Below are 21,089 nucleotides of genomic sequence, written 5' to 3' on the forward strand. Positions count from 1 at the left end.
GGGGTCTCAGGACCCAGACTCACAGCGATCTGCAAGCAATTAAAGAGACTAAAAACTATTTTAAAAATGGTCAAAAGTTTAGTTACTCTTGATATCCACTTTTGACATCTGCTTGATTCTTTTTTTGCATTCAAAAACAGAATTTTGATGCTGTGAAATCAGGTTTTTTTGATACGCGGAAAATTCTATCTGTGTCTTTTTTTATAAGCTCCCTGGAGTGTAAGACAGATGCTGGTGAGACAGCTTAGTGTTCTGCTCCTGAACTGTACTCTTTAATTAGCTGCTGAGATTTTATGTATCAACCTATGTGTCCACAGGAGAATGCTTGAAAGGTTTTATCTCCTAACAAGATGAAAAAGCTACATTGCTATGAAATCTCTATGACTCATTTTTTTCACATTTGCTTTCTTTTCTCCAGTGGACCATCATTTGTACTTTAGTCGCCTTTGAAACTCTAATACTGTGAATAACCAAAGGGACAACATAATACTTGAACATATCAAGATGTATATTCCTCTTCAGTGGGTGTTTGCTCAAATAAACCCGGGATTGGACAGACACATAGCTGATGCTAATCATGAAAATAATAATAATTGTATCATTCATACTAGCACTAGCACTAATCAAAACAACAACAATAATAATAATAATAATAATAATAATCTAATAACAAAAACAACAAAAAAATTAGCTACTCACTCAAATAATTAGCACTCTCTTTCCTAATGTAATATAGCATTATTCAAAGCAACATTTTAAAATACTGTATATTAGGCATCACATGTTTAAAGTGTAACTACAATTTTTATAAAATGTGGTATATTTTGTAGTCCCTTGAACTCCCTGTATATTGGTGGGTGTCCTGGTCTTTACACTTTCGATTGCATCCATACTCTGCTCAGTTGGCACTCTCAGGCAGGTGCTGTGCAATTCTGAGCAATCATTTGAGTGATTGTGGGGGCCTACCGTTCTACAAGGAATTTAAGGGACTACAACATATTAAAAAAATGTAAGAAAGTTTACACTTTACCACTGCTCTGATTAATAATTAACACTGCTTAGAAAACCATCATACAACATAAAGGGAACCTGTCAGTAAGAATTCCTCAGGGTTTTAGAGCGAAACATTTCCAGCAATAACTATTTTGTTGCCCTACAGTGTTTTGTTGCACCAAAATAATTTTTTTTAATTTATATGCAAAACAGGCTTTCAAGTGCACTAGCGGTGCACTAGCGGTCGTATCAGTGCACTTGCAGCCCTTGGCTCCTCTTTGTTTCATTACAATTTTCACCACCCCCACTTGTCAATTAATAGGGAAGAGTAGAGGTGACGTCACTGGTATGTGACCACCATATCGTTCCCTGTGTCTTACATGTTAATTACATCTTAATTTAGAAATCATATTATTAATTAAACTAAGTTATTGTGCAAAGTTACTTAATATCTCATATTTATTTTGAGAGTATCGGAGTTTATGAAATTTTTTAAGCAGCTAAACCTAAAATTCACTATAAATTTATAAAAAAAAATAATAATTTTCTATTTGTAGTTCATGAGATTGGTTTTCCTATAATAGACAGGTGAGAATATACTGTAAGTAAAATATATTTAGTACAGTTATATTGCTACCTTTAGAGATGTAGGAGTCATCGATATCTGGAACAGGAGCTTGTGGACGTGGTGCAGGGGCCGGAGCTCTGTGAACAATAAATGATTTCTTCCCTCTTGGATTCTCTTCATCTGCAGTTTCAAAGGGTAACTCAATGTACAGTTCATCATCATCATTATAAATTGTACTATACGGGTCTTCCTCATTGCCCTCATACTCATCCCTAAAAAATGGTAAACTGAATCTTTCATCTTTCACCTCTGCTGGAAAAGAAAGAGAAATTTATCTTAGATATACTTTTTTGTGAGCTGTAAAAGGATCAGGCTTCTATTAACCAGTTACTAATTTTGCCATATTCAACGTAGTTAAGTCAGTGCGACAAGACAGATTTGCCATTCAGATGTCTACTTACATATGGTAACAATGCATGCTGACTTTGTGTTGGAATACTTATTGGTAAAGAAATAAATGAACATTATTGGAACTACTTGAAAGACAAGGATTTCTTTTTACAGGTGATTTTTTGACTTGAGATTATTTATCAGCTTTTCATACATGTAGGCCCTGATTCATCAAAGCAATGTCATCTTTGCTTTGAAAAGTCTCAATTGTGCAAAAAAAAAAAACTTCTGCGGTTTTTGGCATTTTCACATCAGGAGGAGTTGAGAGGGGATCGAGGTGCATAGGGGCATGAAACCACAGTTTATATAATGCATAACAAGCTGCTGAGTTCCCTACTCCAGAAATCTTACTCCAGTCCCTGACTTCAGTAAGATTAGAGATTCACAGAGGCGCACAGCACATATCAGACGAGCTAGATTCATTAACCCTTCACAACATTTGATGTAGGTTTGCGTCATGATTGGAAGGCTTTCCCGCAAAATGATTTAAATTTACATCATGGAGATCATGTGGGCACAGGAGTAGTGCCCACACGATTGCCAGCTTAAGTGATAGTCGAACTCCGGCTGTCACAGCCAGGAGTGGTGCCCGCACTGCCCTGGGCTATTTAACACCATAGTATTTGGAAGGCTGGGAGAGGGAGGGGGCGGGGGCTCCCTCCCCCGCGTGTTCGGCACCCCAATCCCCCGCGCGTTCGGCACCCCCACAATGTTATAGCAGGCATGCCGATCATTGCCATGGCAACCCGAGGTCGTTATGATGACCTCCACATCTGCCAGCTACAGTGGCCTGTTTAGACCATGACAGCAGTATGGTCAAAGAGTCTTCTGTCAGTGCAGCATTGAAAGGTATTATGCGTTATAGTGCTGGTTCATTTCAATACATTATGTCAGTGATCAAAGTCATAAAAGTTAAAGTGAAAGTAGCATAGCGGGACTAAGTACAAAAAATAAAGAAAAAAATGTAAAAATATAAAAAAATCACAAAATAAAAAACCAAAAAAATGCAAAAAATATTATACCAATAAATAGGTATATTTATGTAAAAAAATACACATACTTGGTATCGTCAAGTCTGGAATAACCCGATCTATAAAACTGTCACACTATGTAACCCCTTCAGTGAACTCGGTAAAAAAATAAAATAAAAAAGAGGCAATAAAACTGTTTTTTCATCATACTGCCAAAATAAAGTGGAATAAAACGCAATCAAAGAGTCAAATGTAAATAAAAATGGTATCACTAAAAACTTGATAATGTCCCACATAAAACAAGCCACCATACAGCTCCATCAGCAGAGAAATAAAAAAGTTAGACCTCTCAGAATAAAGCGATGCAAAAATAATTATTTTCTTTCTAAAATAGTTTTTATTGTGTAAAACCATCAAAACATAAATAATTATATAAATGTGATATGGCTGTAATCGTACTGACCCGAAGAATAAAGCTGTCTTATCACTTATACCACATGATGAACAGAATAACCTCCCCCACCAAGAAAAAACAACCAATTCCTGATGCTGGTTTTTGTTCATTCTGCCTCCCAAAATTCGAAATAGAAAGTAATCAAAAAATGCTATGTGCTCGAAAATAGTACCAATAAAAACAGCAACTTGTCCCACAAAAAACAAAAAAACAAGCCATAACATGACTGTCGGCAGAAGTATAGAAAAATTATAGCTCTCAAAATATGACGAAGAAAAACCTTTTTTGCAAAAAAAGAGTTTTTTAGTGTGTAACAGCAGCCAAACATAAAAGACCAATAAAAATCTGGTATCGTTGTAATTGCACCTTCCTGTAGAATAAAGTTAACTTATCACTTATACCGCACAGTGAATGACGTAAAAAATAAACAAAAGCAATTCTTGACCTGCTGTTGATTTGTTCATTCTGCCTCCCAAAGATCGCAGCAAGGTTAAGCGCACATTTATCTTATGCTCTGCACTGAGCGCTTACACCAGGGTTTCCATGTAAATCTCTGGAATTTGTGATTCAGACTGAACCTCTGGTGGATCATTTCCTATAATGAGGCAGATGAAGGCACTGTGGACTTTGTCTGGCCTATGATACAGTGGTGTCCGTCTTTTTAAGCGTACATAAAAGCGCAGTCTGCCACAGTTTTGAGCACCTCTGAAAAGAAGGGCACCATTGAACAGAGGCCGGATAGAGTCCAGAGTAACTCTGCTGCCTTATTACAGTGAATTTATCCCTCAGGGGTTTCATCTGAATCACGTCATTCAGAGATTTAGATGGCAACCACAATGTAAGTGCTCAGCATAGAGCACAGGATAAATGTGATCCAAAATGTTATGTAAAATGTTTCCAATAAAAGCTTCAACTTAATCCACAAAAAAAGCAAGTCCACACTCAGGTCTGTTATCTGTCAATGGAAATTAAGGGGGCTTCCACATTACTGGTAGCACAAAGGTTCTGAAAAAGCACTATGGCTGCTCACCCCCCAAACAAAATCCAGTGAATTTTGTGCTCCCAAATCCAAATGCCCCTCTCCCTTCTGAGCAACATAATGTGCTTAACCCATATTTATCATCCACATGTTTGGCATTTCTGTAGCGATGAGAGCGCGCTTAATTTACGGGTGCCTCCATAAGCATGAGCTGGGCATAATGTATGGGCATTACAACGTACTGGGTACTACAATAGCAGATTTGAAATTTTCACTCAGCAACATCCACTGCTGCTTGTTTCTGGAAAACACCCATGAGGTCAAACTCATCACTACACCTATAGATAAATTCCCAAAGGAGTTTAATTTCTAAAATGGGTTCACTTATGGGGATTATGCTGTTCTGGTACCTCAAGGGCTCTTCCAGTGGGTAACGGCACCCATAAATAGTGTTGAGCCACCCCCGTAGTGTTCGAGTTCGGTTCGGTTCGTCGAACACCCGTGTGTTCGCCGAACTGTTCGTCGAACTGTTCGTCGAACACCTTCGAACACCGTTAAAACCAATGGCAGGCAAACAAAAACACATAGAAACACATAGAAAACACCTTCAAAGGTGTCCAAAAGCTGACAAACTGCTCAGAAGACATAACTAACACATGGAAAAGTGACAAGTACATATAGTCATGCGAAAATAAAAGAGGTGGAGGAGTAAAAGGAGGGGGAGACACAGATATAGGCATGTCATGCCCTTCTAAAATCCAAAAAGTGAGAAGCCGACACGGCCAGTCCGCTCCTGCCCGTGCCACCTCCATGTCGCCGGGTTTGTGCCAGAGCCGCGGTGAACCCTGACGGCCAGCCCCTCTCTCCCAATACTGGTGCCTGTCCGCTGGTGGGTCGAGCGAGCCCCCCTGTGGTGGAGGCAGCTCTAAGCTTTTTAATTTAAATTGTCTCTCTAATTTGAATGAATACACTTTAAATCCATTTACAAGGATCTATTGGAGGGCAAGTCTCATGCCAGCAGCCGCGGTAATTCCAGCTCCAGTAGCGTCCACTAAAGCTGCTGCAGTTAAAAAGCTTTTATAAGGATCGAGCTCGGCTGTCCACCGCAAGGCATCCTACTGCCAGTCCCAGCCCCTATGCCTTGGGGTGCCTCCTGATGCTCTTCACTAAGTATCCCATGGTCCCGAAGCATTTCCTTTGAAAAAATTAAGTGTCTAAACTACAGGTGGTGTAGCTTGCTTAACAGCCGGGATAATCCGCTGACTAGCAGACACTGCTATTAGGCACAAAGTATTTCCTGGGCTAGATGCAGTTAAAAATTTGTAATTAGATACTCTCGTTGGATGCTGAGAAAGCATTCCATAGAGTCTCCTGGCACGCCATATATGATTCTCTTAAAAAGCTTGGGGTAGGGGTCTAGGGGACCCTATTATAGCCAAAATCACGGCCCTGTATCGCAATACGTCACCTAGGCTGAAGATAAATGGAACTGTAGCACTCTGAGGGCTCGGTTGCTACAGACGTATTGCACCTCACCCAGAGGTGTGATATCTCACTCTCAGGTAAGGATGGAGTGTGGATCAGGACCCGACACCTGCATGCATTACACCACATTGCCGTGGGGCAGGGCGACCAATATGCCCCTGAGATGGGCATGACAGTCCCTCTCCCTGGCTGGAGTGGGGGGAGGGAACACTGAGGAAGGGGAACCCTGTAGTGCAGGAGCAGGGAGGAAGCAGTTCCTGGGTGCATTGAGAAGGGAGTATAAAAGGTGGGCACCATCTTAGTTCAGTGCAGAGAAGTCTGAGCAGAAGTGGCAGGGAGCAGGGGCTCTGCATGAGCTCTGCTCCGGAGGCGGGCCTAGTAACAGAGGCCCAGGCCTGGAAGAGGGAGAAGGAAGGAAGAGGAGCGGAGAAGGCTCCAGGAACGAGGAATGAAGGGATCCCAGGGGTGCGGACGGGCGAGTCGCCACCCCACGCCCGAATCCACCTGCGTGGAGGGGTCAGGCCAAAGGGGGAGACCGGTCCCCGAACTAGTGGAGGCAGGAAACGACCCTCAGCTAGAAACCGGAGGCTCTGACATTTTATGTGGCGCAGCCCCTCGCTACACCCGCTAGGAAGGCACCACATAGGGTCAGGGAAACTGGCGCCAAGTTTACCAAGAGGAGGCCCGAGGCAGCCGGACAGAAGTGTTGGTAAGAAAGGCCAGACAAAGGACACACAAAGGGGGTCCTGTGAAGTGCTCCAAAGTTATCTGGGAGTTGTCTGAGCCCCTCATCTGGTGAGCACAGTACGACGTGGGCAGCCGTTACCTGCAGACGTGGTCTGGATAATAAGAACTGTGAGTAAAGGCCCTGGACTGCATCACTGACTCCGTGTCGTTACTGCTGCTGCCCTACACCATCACCCCCATCCTCCGCATACACTGCCCTGAGGCTATACTCCTCCCGTGGGGAGTTATGCTACGCTCTGCTGCACCCACAACACCAGCCTCAGCAGTCTGCCCTGTAGCGGCGGTTCACTCTGACCGCAATCCACGGGTGGCGTAGTCGGACATTTAAACATCAAAACTTCATAAATAGTTCCGCCACTGGTTTGACCGCCCTGAGCCACGGAACCGGGTCGCCGCCACGAAGACTACAACCACCAGCATCCACCAAAAAGGGTTCGGCTCCGGGTGTCCCAAGGCCCAGGGGGTGCGTCAGAACATTTTCATCACCTTTCACAATCACCAATGGGACAAGGCAGGGATGTCCTCTGTCCCCTCTCTTATACATCCTAGTGACGGAGCACCTGCTCTCATCAATTCGCCATAACCCCAATATTAGGTGGATTGAGGTGGGAGGCACCGAGTACAAGTGCTCTCTATTTGCTGATGATGTCCTAGTATATATCACTCAATCACATATATCCATCCCTGCTGTTATGGCTGAAATAGATCACTTTGTTACATGGTAAAATTTTAAAATCAATGCAGCGAAGTCTGAGGCCCTCGATGTCTCCCTCCCCAAATCCATATAGGATTCCATCCAGTCCAACTTTCCCTTTGCCTGGCCCTCACAGGGTATCAAATACTTAGGAATTCCTATTCATAGAGACCTCTCCCATTTATGTTATCTTAATTTTGGGCCCTTTATTGAACAATTCCATACAGACCACGGTTGGCAAGTTAGAACTGTAAGATTCACTACGTGAACCACTGGTGTTTTGTGGAAAAGCACATGTACACTGCGTTCCAAATTATTATGCAAAAAGTGTTTAGGAGTGATAAGGGAAGAATTTGTTTGTTTGTCAGTTAAACTCATTGATGGTGATGTGTGTCAGGGCTCTTTATATCACTGTAAGCAATTGCAGACACCTGTGCTAATTAGTTTGGCAGGTGTGTCCAATGAAAGGCAAGACTACTTAAGAAGGCTCTCTCACATTATTAAGCAGCCTACATTTTCTGCCAAAATGGGAAAGAAAAAGGATGTGTCGGCTGCTGAGAAGCAACAAATTGTGGAGTGTTTAGGTCAAGGCATGACTACAATCAACATTGTGCGATGATCAGGATGAAGTGTCTTGGCAATCAAGAAGTATGTAGCTGATTCACAGTACACACGTGTGCGTGCTGATAAGGGCAAATTGAGGACTCTTTCCTACAGGCAATTGCGTCAGGTTGAAAGAGCAGCGGCAAAAAAGCCTTGTCATAGCAGCAGACAAGTTTTTGAAGCTGCTTGTGCCTCCAACGTCCCCCGAACAACAAGATGCAGGGTCCTTCAGAGGTTTGCAGCTGTGCATACGCCATCCTGTCGACCTCCTCTATCCACTTCACACAAGCAGAAACGGCTCCAGTGGGCCAAACATTACATGAAGACTGATTTCAAAACTGTTTTGTTCACGGATGAGTGCCGTGCAGCGCTCAATGGTCCAGATGGATGGAGTGGAGGATGGCTGGTTGATGGACACCCCACGCAAACACGGCTACAGCGCCAACAAGGAGGAGGTGGAGTAATGTTTTGGGCTGGAATCATGGGGAGAGAGATTGTCGGCCCCTTTAGGATCCCTGAAGGCGCTAAAGATGAACTCCATAATGTATGTGGATTTTCTCAAACAGCACTTCCTGCCATGGTTCAAGAAGAAGAACCGTGTATTTCACAGCAAGATCATTTTTCTGCATGATAATGCACCATCTCATGCTGCACATAAAACATCTGCATCTCTGGCTGATATGGGCATAAAAGGGGACAAACTTATGGTGTGACCCCCATGCTCCCCTGACCTCTACCCCATTCAGAACCTTTGGAGCATCATTAAAAGGAGTGTCTATGATGGCGGGAGGCAGTTCACATCTAAGCAACAGCTCTGGGAGGGTATTCTGTCCTCATGCAAAACAATTGAAGCAGAAACCATCCAAAACCTGACAAATTCAATGGACGAGAGAGTTCAGAAGCTCCTTTCGAACAAGGGGTCCTATGTGAAAATGTAACATCACCTAGAATAAAGTTTTGAGTTGAAAACTGTTTGATTTCAGTTTCTAACAACCTGCTAATGCTTATAATTTCAAAAATGACCATTTTTTTGGTCTTTATTAAAATGAAAAGGTTGATCGAAAAGTTTGGGGGATCTAAGAGTGTGGCAACCCAGTAGTCATGATTACTTCGAATTCTGACAATATGAGGGTCATGTTGCAGGTAGTGCAGCAAGAAGGCACTTATTTGTCTTGCGCATCTCGGAGCCCCAAAATTATTTTCCGGGCTAGATGCAGCTAAAAATTATTATTAATTTTAAATCTGGTGGAGCTTAGTATAGATGGCCTAATAGGATCAGTGCTGCACACTGCTACAAAGCCCAAATTATTTTCCAGTCAAGATGCAGATAAACATGATTAGTAATTTTAAATCTGGTGGAGCTTATTATAGATGGCCTAATAGAATCAGTGCTGCACACTGCTACAAAGCCCAACTTATTTTCCAGCCAAGATACAGATAAACATGATTAGTAATTTGAAAGCTTAAAACGGTTGGTAGGGTGATTTTAACCAATCATCAAGCTTTTACTCTCCCCAGGATGACACAGGAGTAGAAAAGTCGTTTCGGATCCATGATTTGTTCATCTTTATGAACGTGAGTCTGTCTACATTATCAGTGGAGAGCCGCGTGCGCTTATCTGTCAGCACACCACCAGCAGCGCTGAACACACGTTCAGACAGAACGCTGGCTGCGGGGCATGACAAGATCTCCAAGGCGTAAGTGGCTAGCTCCGGCCATTTATCCAGATTGGAAGCCCAAAAAGAGCAAGGGTCCAGTGACACAGTCATGGCTTCAATGTTTACTTGGAGATACTCCTGTACCATCTTCTCTAGGCGTTGACTATGTGTCAGACTTCTTGTCTCCTGTGGCCTTGCAAAGGATGGGCTAAAAAAGTGGTGGAATGATTCCGCAAAATTGATGTTACCAGCAGATACTGTGGTTCTGTTACGGTTTGAGTGCTGAACACTTGACGGTCCCACGGTTGGCAAGTTGGAACTGTGAGATTCACTACGTGCACCACTGGTGTTTTGTGGAAAAGCACATGTAAGATTCTGCAACAGTCTCTGGTGATACTCCTGCATGCGTGCATCCCTTTCTATGGCAGGAATAATTTCGGCAAATTTACTTTTGTACCGGGGATCTAACAGTGTGGCAACACAGTAGTCAGGATTATTTCTAATTCTCACAATTCGAGGGTCATGTTGCAGGTAGTGCAGCAAGAAGGCACTCATGTGTGTTGCGCATCCAGGAGCACCAAGTCCCTGTTGTGTTGGTGGCGAGGTAACAATCATGCTTCCTTCCTCTGTCCTCTCCCCCCAACCTCGCACAACAGAAATGTGATCAAGGTCTCCCTCATCTGATGAGTCTTCCATCAGTTCGTCCTCCACTTCTTCCTGGGCTCCTGCACCTTCCTCACTAGTTTGGCTGCTACCATGCGCCCTGGTAAAACCATCTCCCCCACCCTCACATGCCTGCCGCCTTGGTGCTGCCGACCGTCTGGACCTTGCAGATGTTAGCCCTTCCGCATACAACTCCTCCTCCTCTACTTCCTCCACCTCCTCTTGTGCCACCACCTGACTCCGAATTCTGTTTAACATGTGCTCCAGCATGTAAATCACCGGAATAGTCATGCTGATAATGGCATCATCAGCACTAAACATCTTCGTCGCCATTTCAAAACTGTGCAGAAGGGTGCATAGGTCCCTGATCTGAGACCACTCCTCCAGCGTGATTTGCCCCACCTCTGGATCTCGTTGGCCCAGGCTATACGTCAGAACGTATTGCACCAGGGCTTGTCGGTGCTGCCACAGTCGCTGCAACATGTGCAGAGTTGAATTCCACCGGGTAGGCACATCGCATTTTAGCCGGTGAAGTGGCAGGCCCAACGACTTCTGTAGAGATGTAAGTCGCTGAGCTGCGGGATGCGAACGGCGGAAGTGAGCACACAGCGACCGTGCCCTCTGCAGAAGGCCATCTAGTCTGGGATAGTGGGCTAAAAATTGCTGGACAACCAGGTTCAACATGTGAGCCATACAAGGCACGTGTGTGACATTGCCCCGGCGAAGGGCCGCACCCAGGTTTGCAGCATTGTCGCACACGGCCTTCCCTGGTTTCAGGTCCAGTGGAGACAGCCATTCATGAAATTGGTTCTCCAGAGCTGACCACAACTCCTCAGCTGTGTGACTCACATTTCCCAGACATTTCAAAGTAAAAACCGCCTGATGACATTGAGCCCTACTGCCAGCATAGTAAGGAGGTGTGCAGGATCCCTTCTGCGCAGTTAGAAAGCTTGTGGCATGACCAGACAGGCTTTGGGTGCAGGTGGAAGACCGAGAGGAGGTTGAGGAGGCAGAAGCAGTGGAGGAACTTTGACATAAAGAGGATTGACGCACAGCTCGTGGGGACGGCAAGACTTGGACAGCAGCCCCTTGTCCTGCTGTCACCATAGTTACCCAGTGCCCAGTCAGCGACATGTAACGCCCCTGTCCATGCCTACTCGTCCAAGTGTCTGTGGTGAAATGCACCCTGTCACACACAGAGTTTCTCAAAGAAGCGGTGATGTTGTGTGCGACATGCTGGTGGAGCGCAGGCACACCTTTCTTTGAGAAGTAGTGCTGACTGGGCATCTGGTACTGGGGCACTGTGACGGACATAAGGTCTCGAAAATCCTCTGTGTCCACCAGGCGGAAAGGCAGCATTTCTGTAGCCAAGAGCTTGCAGATGGTGAAATTCAACCTCTTAGCTTTCTCATGGCTAGGAGGAAATGGTCTTTTACTTGTCCACATCTGAGGGACCGAGGGCTGGCTATTGTGCTTAGAAGGGGTTGATAAGGGTGTCCCCGGCAAACTGCCGGTCTGTGAGGAAGATGCAGGCGGACATGTTAGGTTGCCTTGATCCAAAGGTGGTGCTATCGATGTCGGACAGCGCTCAACACCAGCTGGTGTTACCACCTCCAAAGAAAATGATGACCTGCCAATCACGCTGGCTGTTGTGGGTAAAGAGGTGGCAGGTCTGCGCCCCAAAACAGGTGTGACTGCTGTCACAGAGGATGAAGAGGCCGCGGATGCACAAGATATGGCAGACGGTGGTTGGTCCGGCCGGCTAGGCCGCATTGTAGCACACTGAGCTTCCCACTGCAACTTATGCTTCATGTCCATGTGCCGGTTCATGCATGAAGTACTCAAACTATGTATTTTTTGGCCTCTACTTAGCTTTTGCTGACAAATGTTACAGATAACACGAGTTGGGTCATCTTTATCGATCTGAAAAAATGCCCAGGCTATGCAAGGCTTAGCACCCATGCGACCTGAAGAGCCACCACGACTTGTGGTGAGAGGCAGAGTTGTGTTTGAGGATGCAGTTGTTGACGTGCTTCCAGTACTACGTCTCTGTCCAGGAAGGCGCAACCTGACCTCGTCGTCACTAGCATCTTCCTCCACCTCCTCTGCTGACCTCATCTCTTGGCTGACTGTGGGTTGACAGTAAGTGGGATCTCCAACCTCATCATCATCACCCTGTGTGTTATCACACCCGTCGTCCTCAGAGCCAACCTGTTCCTGCCCTGACAAAAAACTAAAGTTGTCGCTCCAATCAGGTATTTGAGTCTTATCATCGTCTTCCTCATTGTCTCCACCAACAGGAGTTACAGTTTGGGAATGAGGGTCTACATTATGGTCAGAACCTTCTGCGTCTGGTCCTGGATCCGACTCATAAAGATTCTGGGCATCAGTGCAGATCATTTCCTCGTCTGGATTCACAGAAGCTCTGGAGTCGACCTCTGATTCCCAGGCTATAGTATGAGTAAACAGCTCTGCAGACTCAACCATCTGTTCTACCTCATACTCAGACAGGCAGCTGGAGATTTGGGAGCTGTGAGGAAGCAAGTGCGATTTGGGTGACACCTTTGAGGACTGGAGTATTTGTGATGTTGAAGTTGATGTGGAGGAGAGCCCACTTAAAGGAGCACTTGATATCCGTTGAAGCACCTGCTGTTTTTGTGCCTCATCTGGAATTTGTAGCGATTGGCGTGGCCGTAAGAAAGGGATCTTATCACATTGTCCGCTAAAAGAAGTAGACATTTTAGTTTGGCTGGAAGATGGTCTTTCTTCTGCAGATGTTACTGTTGCTTTAACACCTACCCCACGGACACAACCTTTTTTCCCCTTCCCAACACGCCTATTCCCCTTTCCACCAGCAGCAGGCCTTTTTCCACTCATTTTGGTGGTTAACTAATTCACAACTCTGGAGTTGTTTGCACAAAAAAACAATGGATGGTAACCGAGCAGAGCTGAGTGGCCAAACTGTGGTATTAGGCCAAAACTATTGGCTGGGTTAGATGCAGAAAAAAATTATATTCAATTTGCAACCTGATGGAGGTCAGTATAGATGGACTAATACAACAAGTCCCACACACAGCTAGAAGCCCAATATTTTTTCAGAGGTAGATGCAGAAAAAAATATATTCAGTTTGCAACCTGATGGAGGTCAGTATAGATGGACTAATACAACAAGTCCCACACACAGCTAGAAGCCCAATATTTTTTCAGAGGTAGATGCAGAAAAAAATATATTCAGTTTGCAACCTGATGGAGGTCTGTATAGATGGATTAATAGAACAAGTCCCACACACAGCTAGAAGCCCAATATTTTTTCAGAGGTAGATGCAGAAAAAAATATATTCAGTTTGCAACCTGATGGAGGTCAGTATAGATGGACTAATACAACAAGTCCCACACACAGCTAGAAGCCCAATATTTTTTCAGAGGTAGATGCAGAAAAAAATTATATTCAGTTTGCAACCTGATGGAGGTCTGTATAGATGGATTAATAGAACAAGACCCACACACAGCTAGAAGCCCAATATTTTTTCAGAGGTAGATGCAGAAAAAAATATATTCAGTTTGCAACCTGATGGAGGTCAGTATAGATGGACTAATACAACAAGTCCCACACACAGCTAGAAGCCCAAATATTTTTTCAGAGGTACTGTAGATGCAGATAAAAATTATTTTTAATTTGCAACCTGATGGAGGTCAGTATAGATGGACTAATAGAGAAAGTCCGACACACTGCTAGAAGGCCAAATATTTTTTCAGAGCTAGATGCAGAAAAAAATTAGATTCAGTTTGCAACCTGATGGAGGTCAGTATAGATGGACTAACAGAGAAAGTCCCACACACTGCTAGAAGGCCAAATATTTTTTCAGAGCTAGATGCATACAAAAAATTATTTTGAATTTGCAACCTGATGGAGGTCAGTATAGGTGGACTAATAGAATAAGTCCCACACACTGCTAGAAGGCCAAATATTTTTTCAGAGCTAGATGCAGAAAAAAATTATATTCAGTTTGCAACCTGATGGAGGTCTGTATAGATGGATTAATAGAACAAGACCCACACACAGCTAGAAGCCCAATATTTTTTCAGAGGTAGATGCAGAAAAAAATATATTCAGTTTGCAACCTGATGGAGGTCAGTATAGATGGACTAATACAACAAGTCCCACACACAGCTAGAAGCCCAAATATTTTTTCAGAGGTACTGTAGATGCAGATAAAAATTATTTTTAATTTGCAACCTGATGGAGGTCAGTATAGAAGGACTAATAGAGAAAGTCCGACACACTACTAGAAGGCCAAATATTTTTTCAGAGCTAGATGCAGAAAAAAATTATATTCAGTTTGCAACCTGATGGAGGTCAGTATAGATGGATTAATAGAACAAGACCCACACACACCTAGAAGCCCAATATTTTTTCAGAGGTAGATGCAGAAAAAAATATATTCAGTTTGCAACCTGATGGAGGTCTGTATAGATGGATTAATAGAACAAGACCCACACACAGCTAGAAGCCCAATATTTTTTCAGAGGTAGATGCAGAAAAAAATATATTCAGTTTGCAACCTGATGGAGGTCAGTATAGATGGACTAATACAACAAGTCCCACACACAGCTAGTAGCCCAATATTTTTTCAGAGGTAGATGCAGAAAAAAATATATTCAGTTTGCAACCTGATGGAGGTCAGTATAGGTGGACTAATAGAACAAGTCCCACACACTGCTAGAAGGCCAAATATTTTTTCAGAGCTAGATGCAGAAAAAAATTAGATTCAGTTTGCAACCTGATGGAGGTCAGTATAGATGGACTAATAGAATGATGCTATGCCCAAAAGATTTTACTTCACTAGGTGCAGTAAAAAAATTGGTATTCTATACACAGGTGGTATATCTTGCAACACAGATAGGCTACTCCACTGACTAACACACTCTGCAATAGGCCAAAAAGGATTAGCTTTGCTAGATTCAGCCAAATGCTGTGAAAAAAACTTGCACAGCACTGGCACAGACCTGCCTGGCAAAAACTGATAGGAACTGATGTAACCTAGTCCTGAAAAGGACTCCAATTACAATTAGTCTTTACTCCCACAACCTATCTATTTAAGAGCACAGACCTGCCTGATAAAAGTCGTAGGAAATGCTGTAACCTAGTCCTTAAAAGGACTGCAATCACAACTATTCCCTACTCCCAAGCTATCTGTATATTTGTGCGAAAATTGGCTTGAAATTAACAAGGTATAGCGCACACAGCAACAGCGGTGCCGTCTAACACGCAGCTGCAGCAGTGAGAAAATGGTGGCGACGGGGAAAATGGCTTGGTCTTATAGGGCAAGGACATGTGACATACACTGCCAATGACACATGCCCTTGCTTGTGTGAAAAAAAGCACTTCGCTCCGTGTGTGCGCTGCTGATAGGCTGACAGATTGCACCTCCCCACTGTAAATGCGGGAAAGAGAAAAAAAAATGGAGATCTTCATTGTTCCTGCAGAGATCCATCCCCTGCCCCTCCCCCCACCCCGCTGTACACTCAAACTGCGTATTAACATTAATTTTCATCATTACTGAGAAAAAATCCAGTTATGATTTTGGTGCACGAACAGTTATCGAACATAACCTCGAACAGCCGAATTTTTCTCAAATTGTTCGTGTTCGCTGAACGGCTCGAACACCACCCAAAACAGCTCGAATTTGAGATTGGCGAACAGTTCGAGTAGAACAACGCTCATCTCTACCCATAAACCATAGCAGCAAAATCTGAACTATAATATGGCATTCCTTCGCTTCTAAGCTTTTCACTGTGCCTGAAAAATATTTTCTGATTACATGTAGGGTATTTGCGCACTCAGGAGAAATTGCATAAAAAACTATGAGGTCCATTTTTACCATTTAGCCCTTATAAAAATTAAAAACATGGGACTAAAACAGTATTTTAGTAGTAAAAATGTAATTATTCTTTCTTCATCGCCCAATGGTATAAAATTCTGTGAGGCATGTGTGGTGTCAACATAATCACTGCACCTTTGGGTTCAAGGTGCTCACCACACCTCTAGATAGATTCCTTGAGGGGTGTAGTTTCCAAAATGGGGTCACTTGTGGAGGGTTTCTACTGTTTAAGCACATCAGGGGCTCTGAAAATGAGATATGGCATCCACTATCTAGTTCAGGAAATTTTGCACTTCAAAAATCAAATGATGCTCCTTCGCCTCCAAGCACTGCCGTGCACCTAAACAGTAGTTTTCCACCACAAATGGGCTATCGGCATAGTCAAGAGAAATTCCACACCAAATTTTGGATCCATTTTCTACTGCTACTCTAGTGAAAATAAAAAAAATGGGGATATAGCAACATTTTTTCCTTCCACATTGGTTTAATTCCTGTGACGCACCTGAAGGGTTAATAAAGATATTGAATGTGATTTTGAGCACTTTGAGGTGTGTAGTTTTTAAATTGTTGTCATTTTTGGGTATTTTTTGCCATATAGATCTCTCAAAGTCGCTTCAAATCGGATGTGGCCCCTAAAAAATTGGTTTTGTAAATTTTGTTAGAAAAAAAAATTTCTTATAAACCCTTCTAACTTCCTAACAAAAAAAATTTCCAAATGTGATGCTGATGTAAAGTAGATATGTGGTAAATGTTATTTATTTACTATTTTGTGTGCTATAATTATCTGGTTCAAGGGAATAAAATTTCAACATTTGAAAGTTGCAATATTTTCAACATTTTCGCCAAAATTCTGATATTTTTTGCAAAAAATATTGACCTGAGTTTACCACTATTGTAAAGTAGAATGTGTCACAAAAAAACTATCTCAGAATTTGTAAAGTAGAATGTGTCACGAAAAAACTATCTCAGAATCACTTGGATACATTGAAGCATTCCAGAGTTAATACTACACTGGTCAGAATTGTAAAATTTGGCCTGGTCAGAAAGGTGAAAGCAGACACAGTAGTGAAGGAGTTAAGAGGCGTGTGCCGCTTAATGAATCAGAAGTGTCTAACTCCAAGACATCCCCTCATCAAAATATGTGTAAGCTTTGATGGACTTTATCAATCGGGGCCTAACTGGGAGATTTCTTTTCTGCTTCATGTTTTTTTTAGCTTTTAGTGTTTTAGCTTTTAGTTTGTAAATTACCTAAGTGTCACTGTTTCTTAGTGAAATTACTTCAGTAATAACGAAATTTTAACTAATGCTTTCACAATTACAATGAATTGAAAATATATCTGAAAAATATAATACAGTGGGTACAGAAAGTAGTCAGACCCCTTTAAATTTTTCACTCTTTATTTCATTGCAGTCATTTGGTAAATTCAAAAAAGGTTCATTTTTTTCTCATTAACCCCATTACCCCCGAGGGTGGTTTGCACGTTAATGACCAGGTCAATTTTTACAATTCTGACCACTGTCACTTTATGAGGTAATTACTCTGGAACGCTTCAACGGATACCCCTGATTCTGAGAATGTTTTTTCATGACATATTGTACTTCATGATTGTGGTAAAATTTCTTCGATATCACTTGCGTTTATTTGTGAAAAAAAACGAAATTTGGCAAAAATTTAGAAAATTTTGCAATTTTTAAAATTTGAATTTTTATGCCCTTAAATCAGAGAGATATATCACACAAAATAATTAATAAATAACATTTCCCACATGTCTACTTTACATCAGCACAATTTTGGAACCAAAATTTTTTTTTGTTAGGGAGCTATAAGGGTTAAAAGTTGACCAGCGATTTCTCATTTTTCCAACAAAATTTATAAAACCATTTTTTTAGGGACCACATCACATTTGAAGTCACTTTGAGAGGTCTTTATGACAGAAAATACCCAAAAGTGACACCATTCTAAAAACTGCACCCCTCAAGGTGCTCAAAACCACATTCAAGAACTTTATTAACCCTTCAGGTGCTTCACAGGAATTTTTGGAATGTGGAAGAAAAAAATGAACATTTAACTTTTTTCACAAAAATGTTACTTTAGACCCAATTTTTTTTATTTTCGCAGGGGTAACAGGAAAAAATGGACCCCAAAATTTTTTTGTGCAATTTCCCCTGGGCATGCAGATACCCCATATGTGGGGAAAAACCACTGTTTGGGCGCATGGCAGGGCTCGGAAGGGAAGGAGCGCCATTTGACCTTTTGATTGTAAAATTTGCTTGAATAATTAACGGATGCCATGTCGCGTTTGGAGAGTCCCTGATGTGCCTAAACAGTGGAAACCCCCCACAAGTGACCCCATTTTGGAAACTAGACCCCCCAAGGCACCTATCTAGATGCATATTGAGAACTTGGAACCCCTAGGTGCTTCACAAATTGATTTGTAAAAATGAAAAAGTATTTTTTTTTCCACTTTTTCATTTTTACGAATCAATTTGTGAAGCACCTGAGGGTTCCAAGTGCTCACTATGCATCTAGGTTGGTGCCTTTGGGGGTCTAGTTTCCAAAATGGGGTCACTTGTGGGGGAGCTCCAATGTTTAGGCACACAGGGGCTCTCCAAACGCAACATGGTGTCCGCTAACAATTTGAGCCGATTTTCCATTCAATTTGTTAGCAGACACCATGTCGCGTTTGGAGAGCCCCTGATGTGCCTAAACAGTGGAGCTCCCCCACAAGTGACCCCATTTTGGAAACTATACCCCTCAAGGATTTTATTAAGGGGTATAGTGAACATTTTGAACCCAGAGGTACGACACAGAATTTGATAACATTAGGTCATCATATTGAATAAGTTGTCATTAGTCTTGAGCGCAAGTGCTCGCTACTTGAGTTTGCATCGGGTACTCAGGTATGCACCATGTATCACGGGTGCTCAAGTGAAATGCTCGAGTCCCCTCCCGCATGTTTCACGGTTATTAGACACCCCCAAAAAAACATGCGGGGATCGCTCGTGCATGGCAGGCAATCCCCGCAAGGTTTTTTTGGCCGCGAAGAATATGGGGCGGAGACTCGAGTACCCGCGATACTCAGTGCATACCCGAGCACCCGATGCAAGCTCAAGTAGCGAGCATGTGCGCTCAACACTAGTCGCCATATCGTCATCTTTTTTTTTTTTTTTTTTACTTTTGAAAAAAAACAACAACCCCAACCCTAACATTAGCAAAACCCCAACCCCAGCCCTAGCGTTTATTTTTTACGCCGTTCCTCGTGCGGTATAAGTGATGAGATTACTTTATTCTTCGGGTCGGTGCGATTACAGCGATACCAGAATCATATCAGCTGTCACACACTAAAAGACACATATTTTGTAAAATCTAGTTTTTGCATCGCCATATTTTGGCCGACAGAGTCATATGATGGCTTGTTTTTTGTGGGATGAGTTGACGTTTTTATTGGTGCCATTTTCAGGCACGTGACATTTTTTGATCGCTTTCTATTCCTATTTTTGGGAGGCAGAATAAACAAAAACCAACAATTCAGGAATTGTGTTTTTTTACATTTTTTTATTCTGCTCCGGGTGTGGTAAAATTGATAAGGTAGCTTTATTCTTCGGGTCAGTACGTTTACAGCAGTACCACATTTATATAGTTTTTTATGTTTTGGCGCTTTTACACAATAAAAGCTATTTTATAGAAAAAATTATTCTTTTGCATCGCTTTATTCTGAGAGCTGTAACTTTTTGATTTTTCGGATGATGGAGCTGTATTGTGGCTTATTTTTTGCGGGACGAGATGATGCTTTCAGCGATATCATTTTTATTTATATTCGTCTTTTTGATCGCGTGTTATTCCATTTATTGTTTGGCGGTATGATGATAAAGCATTGGTTTTTTTTTTACCGTATTCACTGAAGGGGTGAACTAGTGGAACAGTTTTATAGGCCAGGTCGTTACGGACGTGGCGATACCAAATATGTGTACTTTTATTGTTTGTTTGTTTTTTTTTCATAATAATATTTATTGATGGGTACATTACATTTTTTAATTTTTATTGGATTATATTTTTTATTTTTTTTAAATATTTTTACAATTTTTTTTTATTTTTTTTCACTTTTTGGGAGTTTTTTTTTACTTTTTTACTTTGTCCCACTCTGGGACTTTCACTTTTTTTATTCTGATCGCCTGCACAGCATAGGGATGGAGCACCATCCCTGTGCCATGCAGGCAGTCAGCGCTGGACAGGGAAAAGATAGTCTGGAGATGCACTGCGCATGTCCAAACAAACTTCCTGCTGTCTGGTGACCCGGATGTTGTCATGACGACATCGGGTCGTCATGGAAACACCCGGGAAGCCGCGGCACACAGCGCTGGAGGCCGGAAGAGGAGGTGAGTATTGCGATCACCTCCCCTTGCCTCCGCAATGCTGCGATCGACTTAGATCGCAGCATTGCGGGGGTTAATGTGCTGGGAGCGGTGAGGGACTGCTCCCTGCACATAGTACCGGGTGTCAGCTGTGACAATCAGCTGACACCCGGCAACGATCGCGCCCGCACAGCCTGTGTGCGCGCGCGATCGCGATGACGTACTAATACGGGTCAGGCTCTTAAAGCCCAGGGCACTGACGCGTATTAGTACGTCATGGGCTTTAAAGGGGTTAAAGTACACTCTGCACCCCCCAGAAATGTAGACATTTTTGCAAATTTATTAAATAAGAAAAACTCAAATATCACATGGTCATAAGTATTGAGACCCTTTGCTCAGACACTCATATTTAAGTCACAAGCTGTCCATTTCCTTGTGATCCTCCTTGAGATGGTTCTACTCCTTCATTGGAGTCCAGCTGTGTTTAATTAAACTGATATTACTTGATTTGGAAAGCCACACACCTGTCTATTTAAGACCTCACAGCTCACAGTACATGTCAGACCAAATGAGAATCATGAGCTCAAAG

The 21,089-nt window shown here is 42.7% G+C and overlaps 1 protein-coding gene across 1 annotated transcript in view; it reads right to left on the minus strand.

Moving 5' to 3' along the window:
- The window catches only part of BANK1 (B cell scaffold protein with ankyrin repeats 1), an 857,480-nt gene that overhangs the window by 76,341 nt on the left and 760,050 nt on the right, over positions 1 to 21,089 (minus strand). Inside the window, exon 13 of the mRNA XM_073639073.1 lies at positions 1,631 to 1,873. Coding sequence (XP_073495174.1) covers positions 1,631 to 1,873 — 243 coding nt within the window. The remainder of the gene's footprint in view (positions 1 to 1,630; positions 1,874 to 21,089) is intronic.

Source organism: Phyllobates terribilis, unplaced genomic scaffold (assembly GCF_046119375.1).
Source record: "Phyllobates terribilis strain yellow unplaced genomic scaffold, ASM4611937v1 Scaffold_1__5_contigs__length_1240528914, whole genome shotgun sequence".
NCBI lineage: Eukaryota > Metazoa > Chordata > Amphibia > Anura > Dendrobatidae > Phyllobates > Phyllobates terribilis.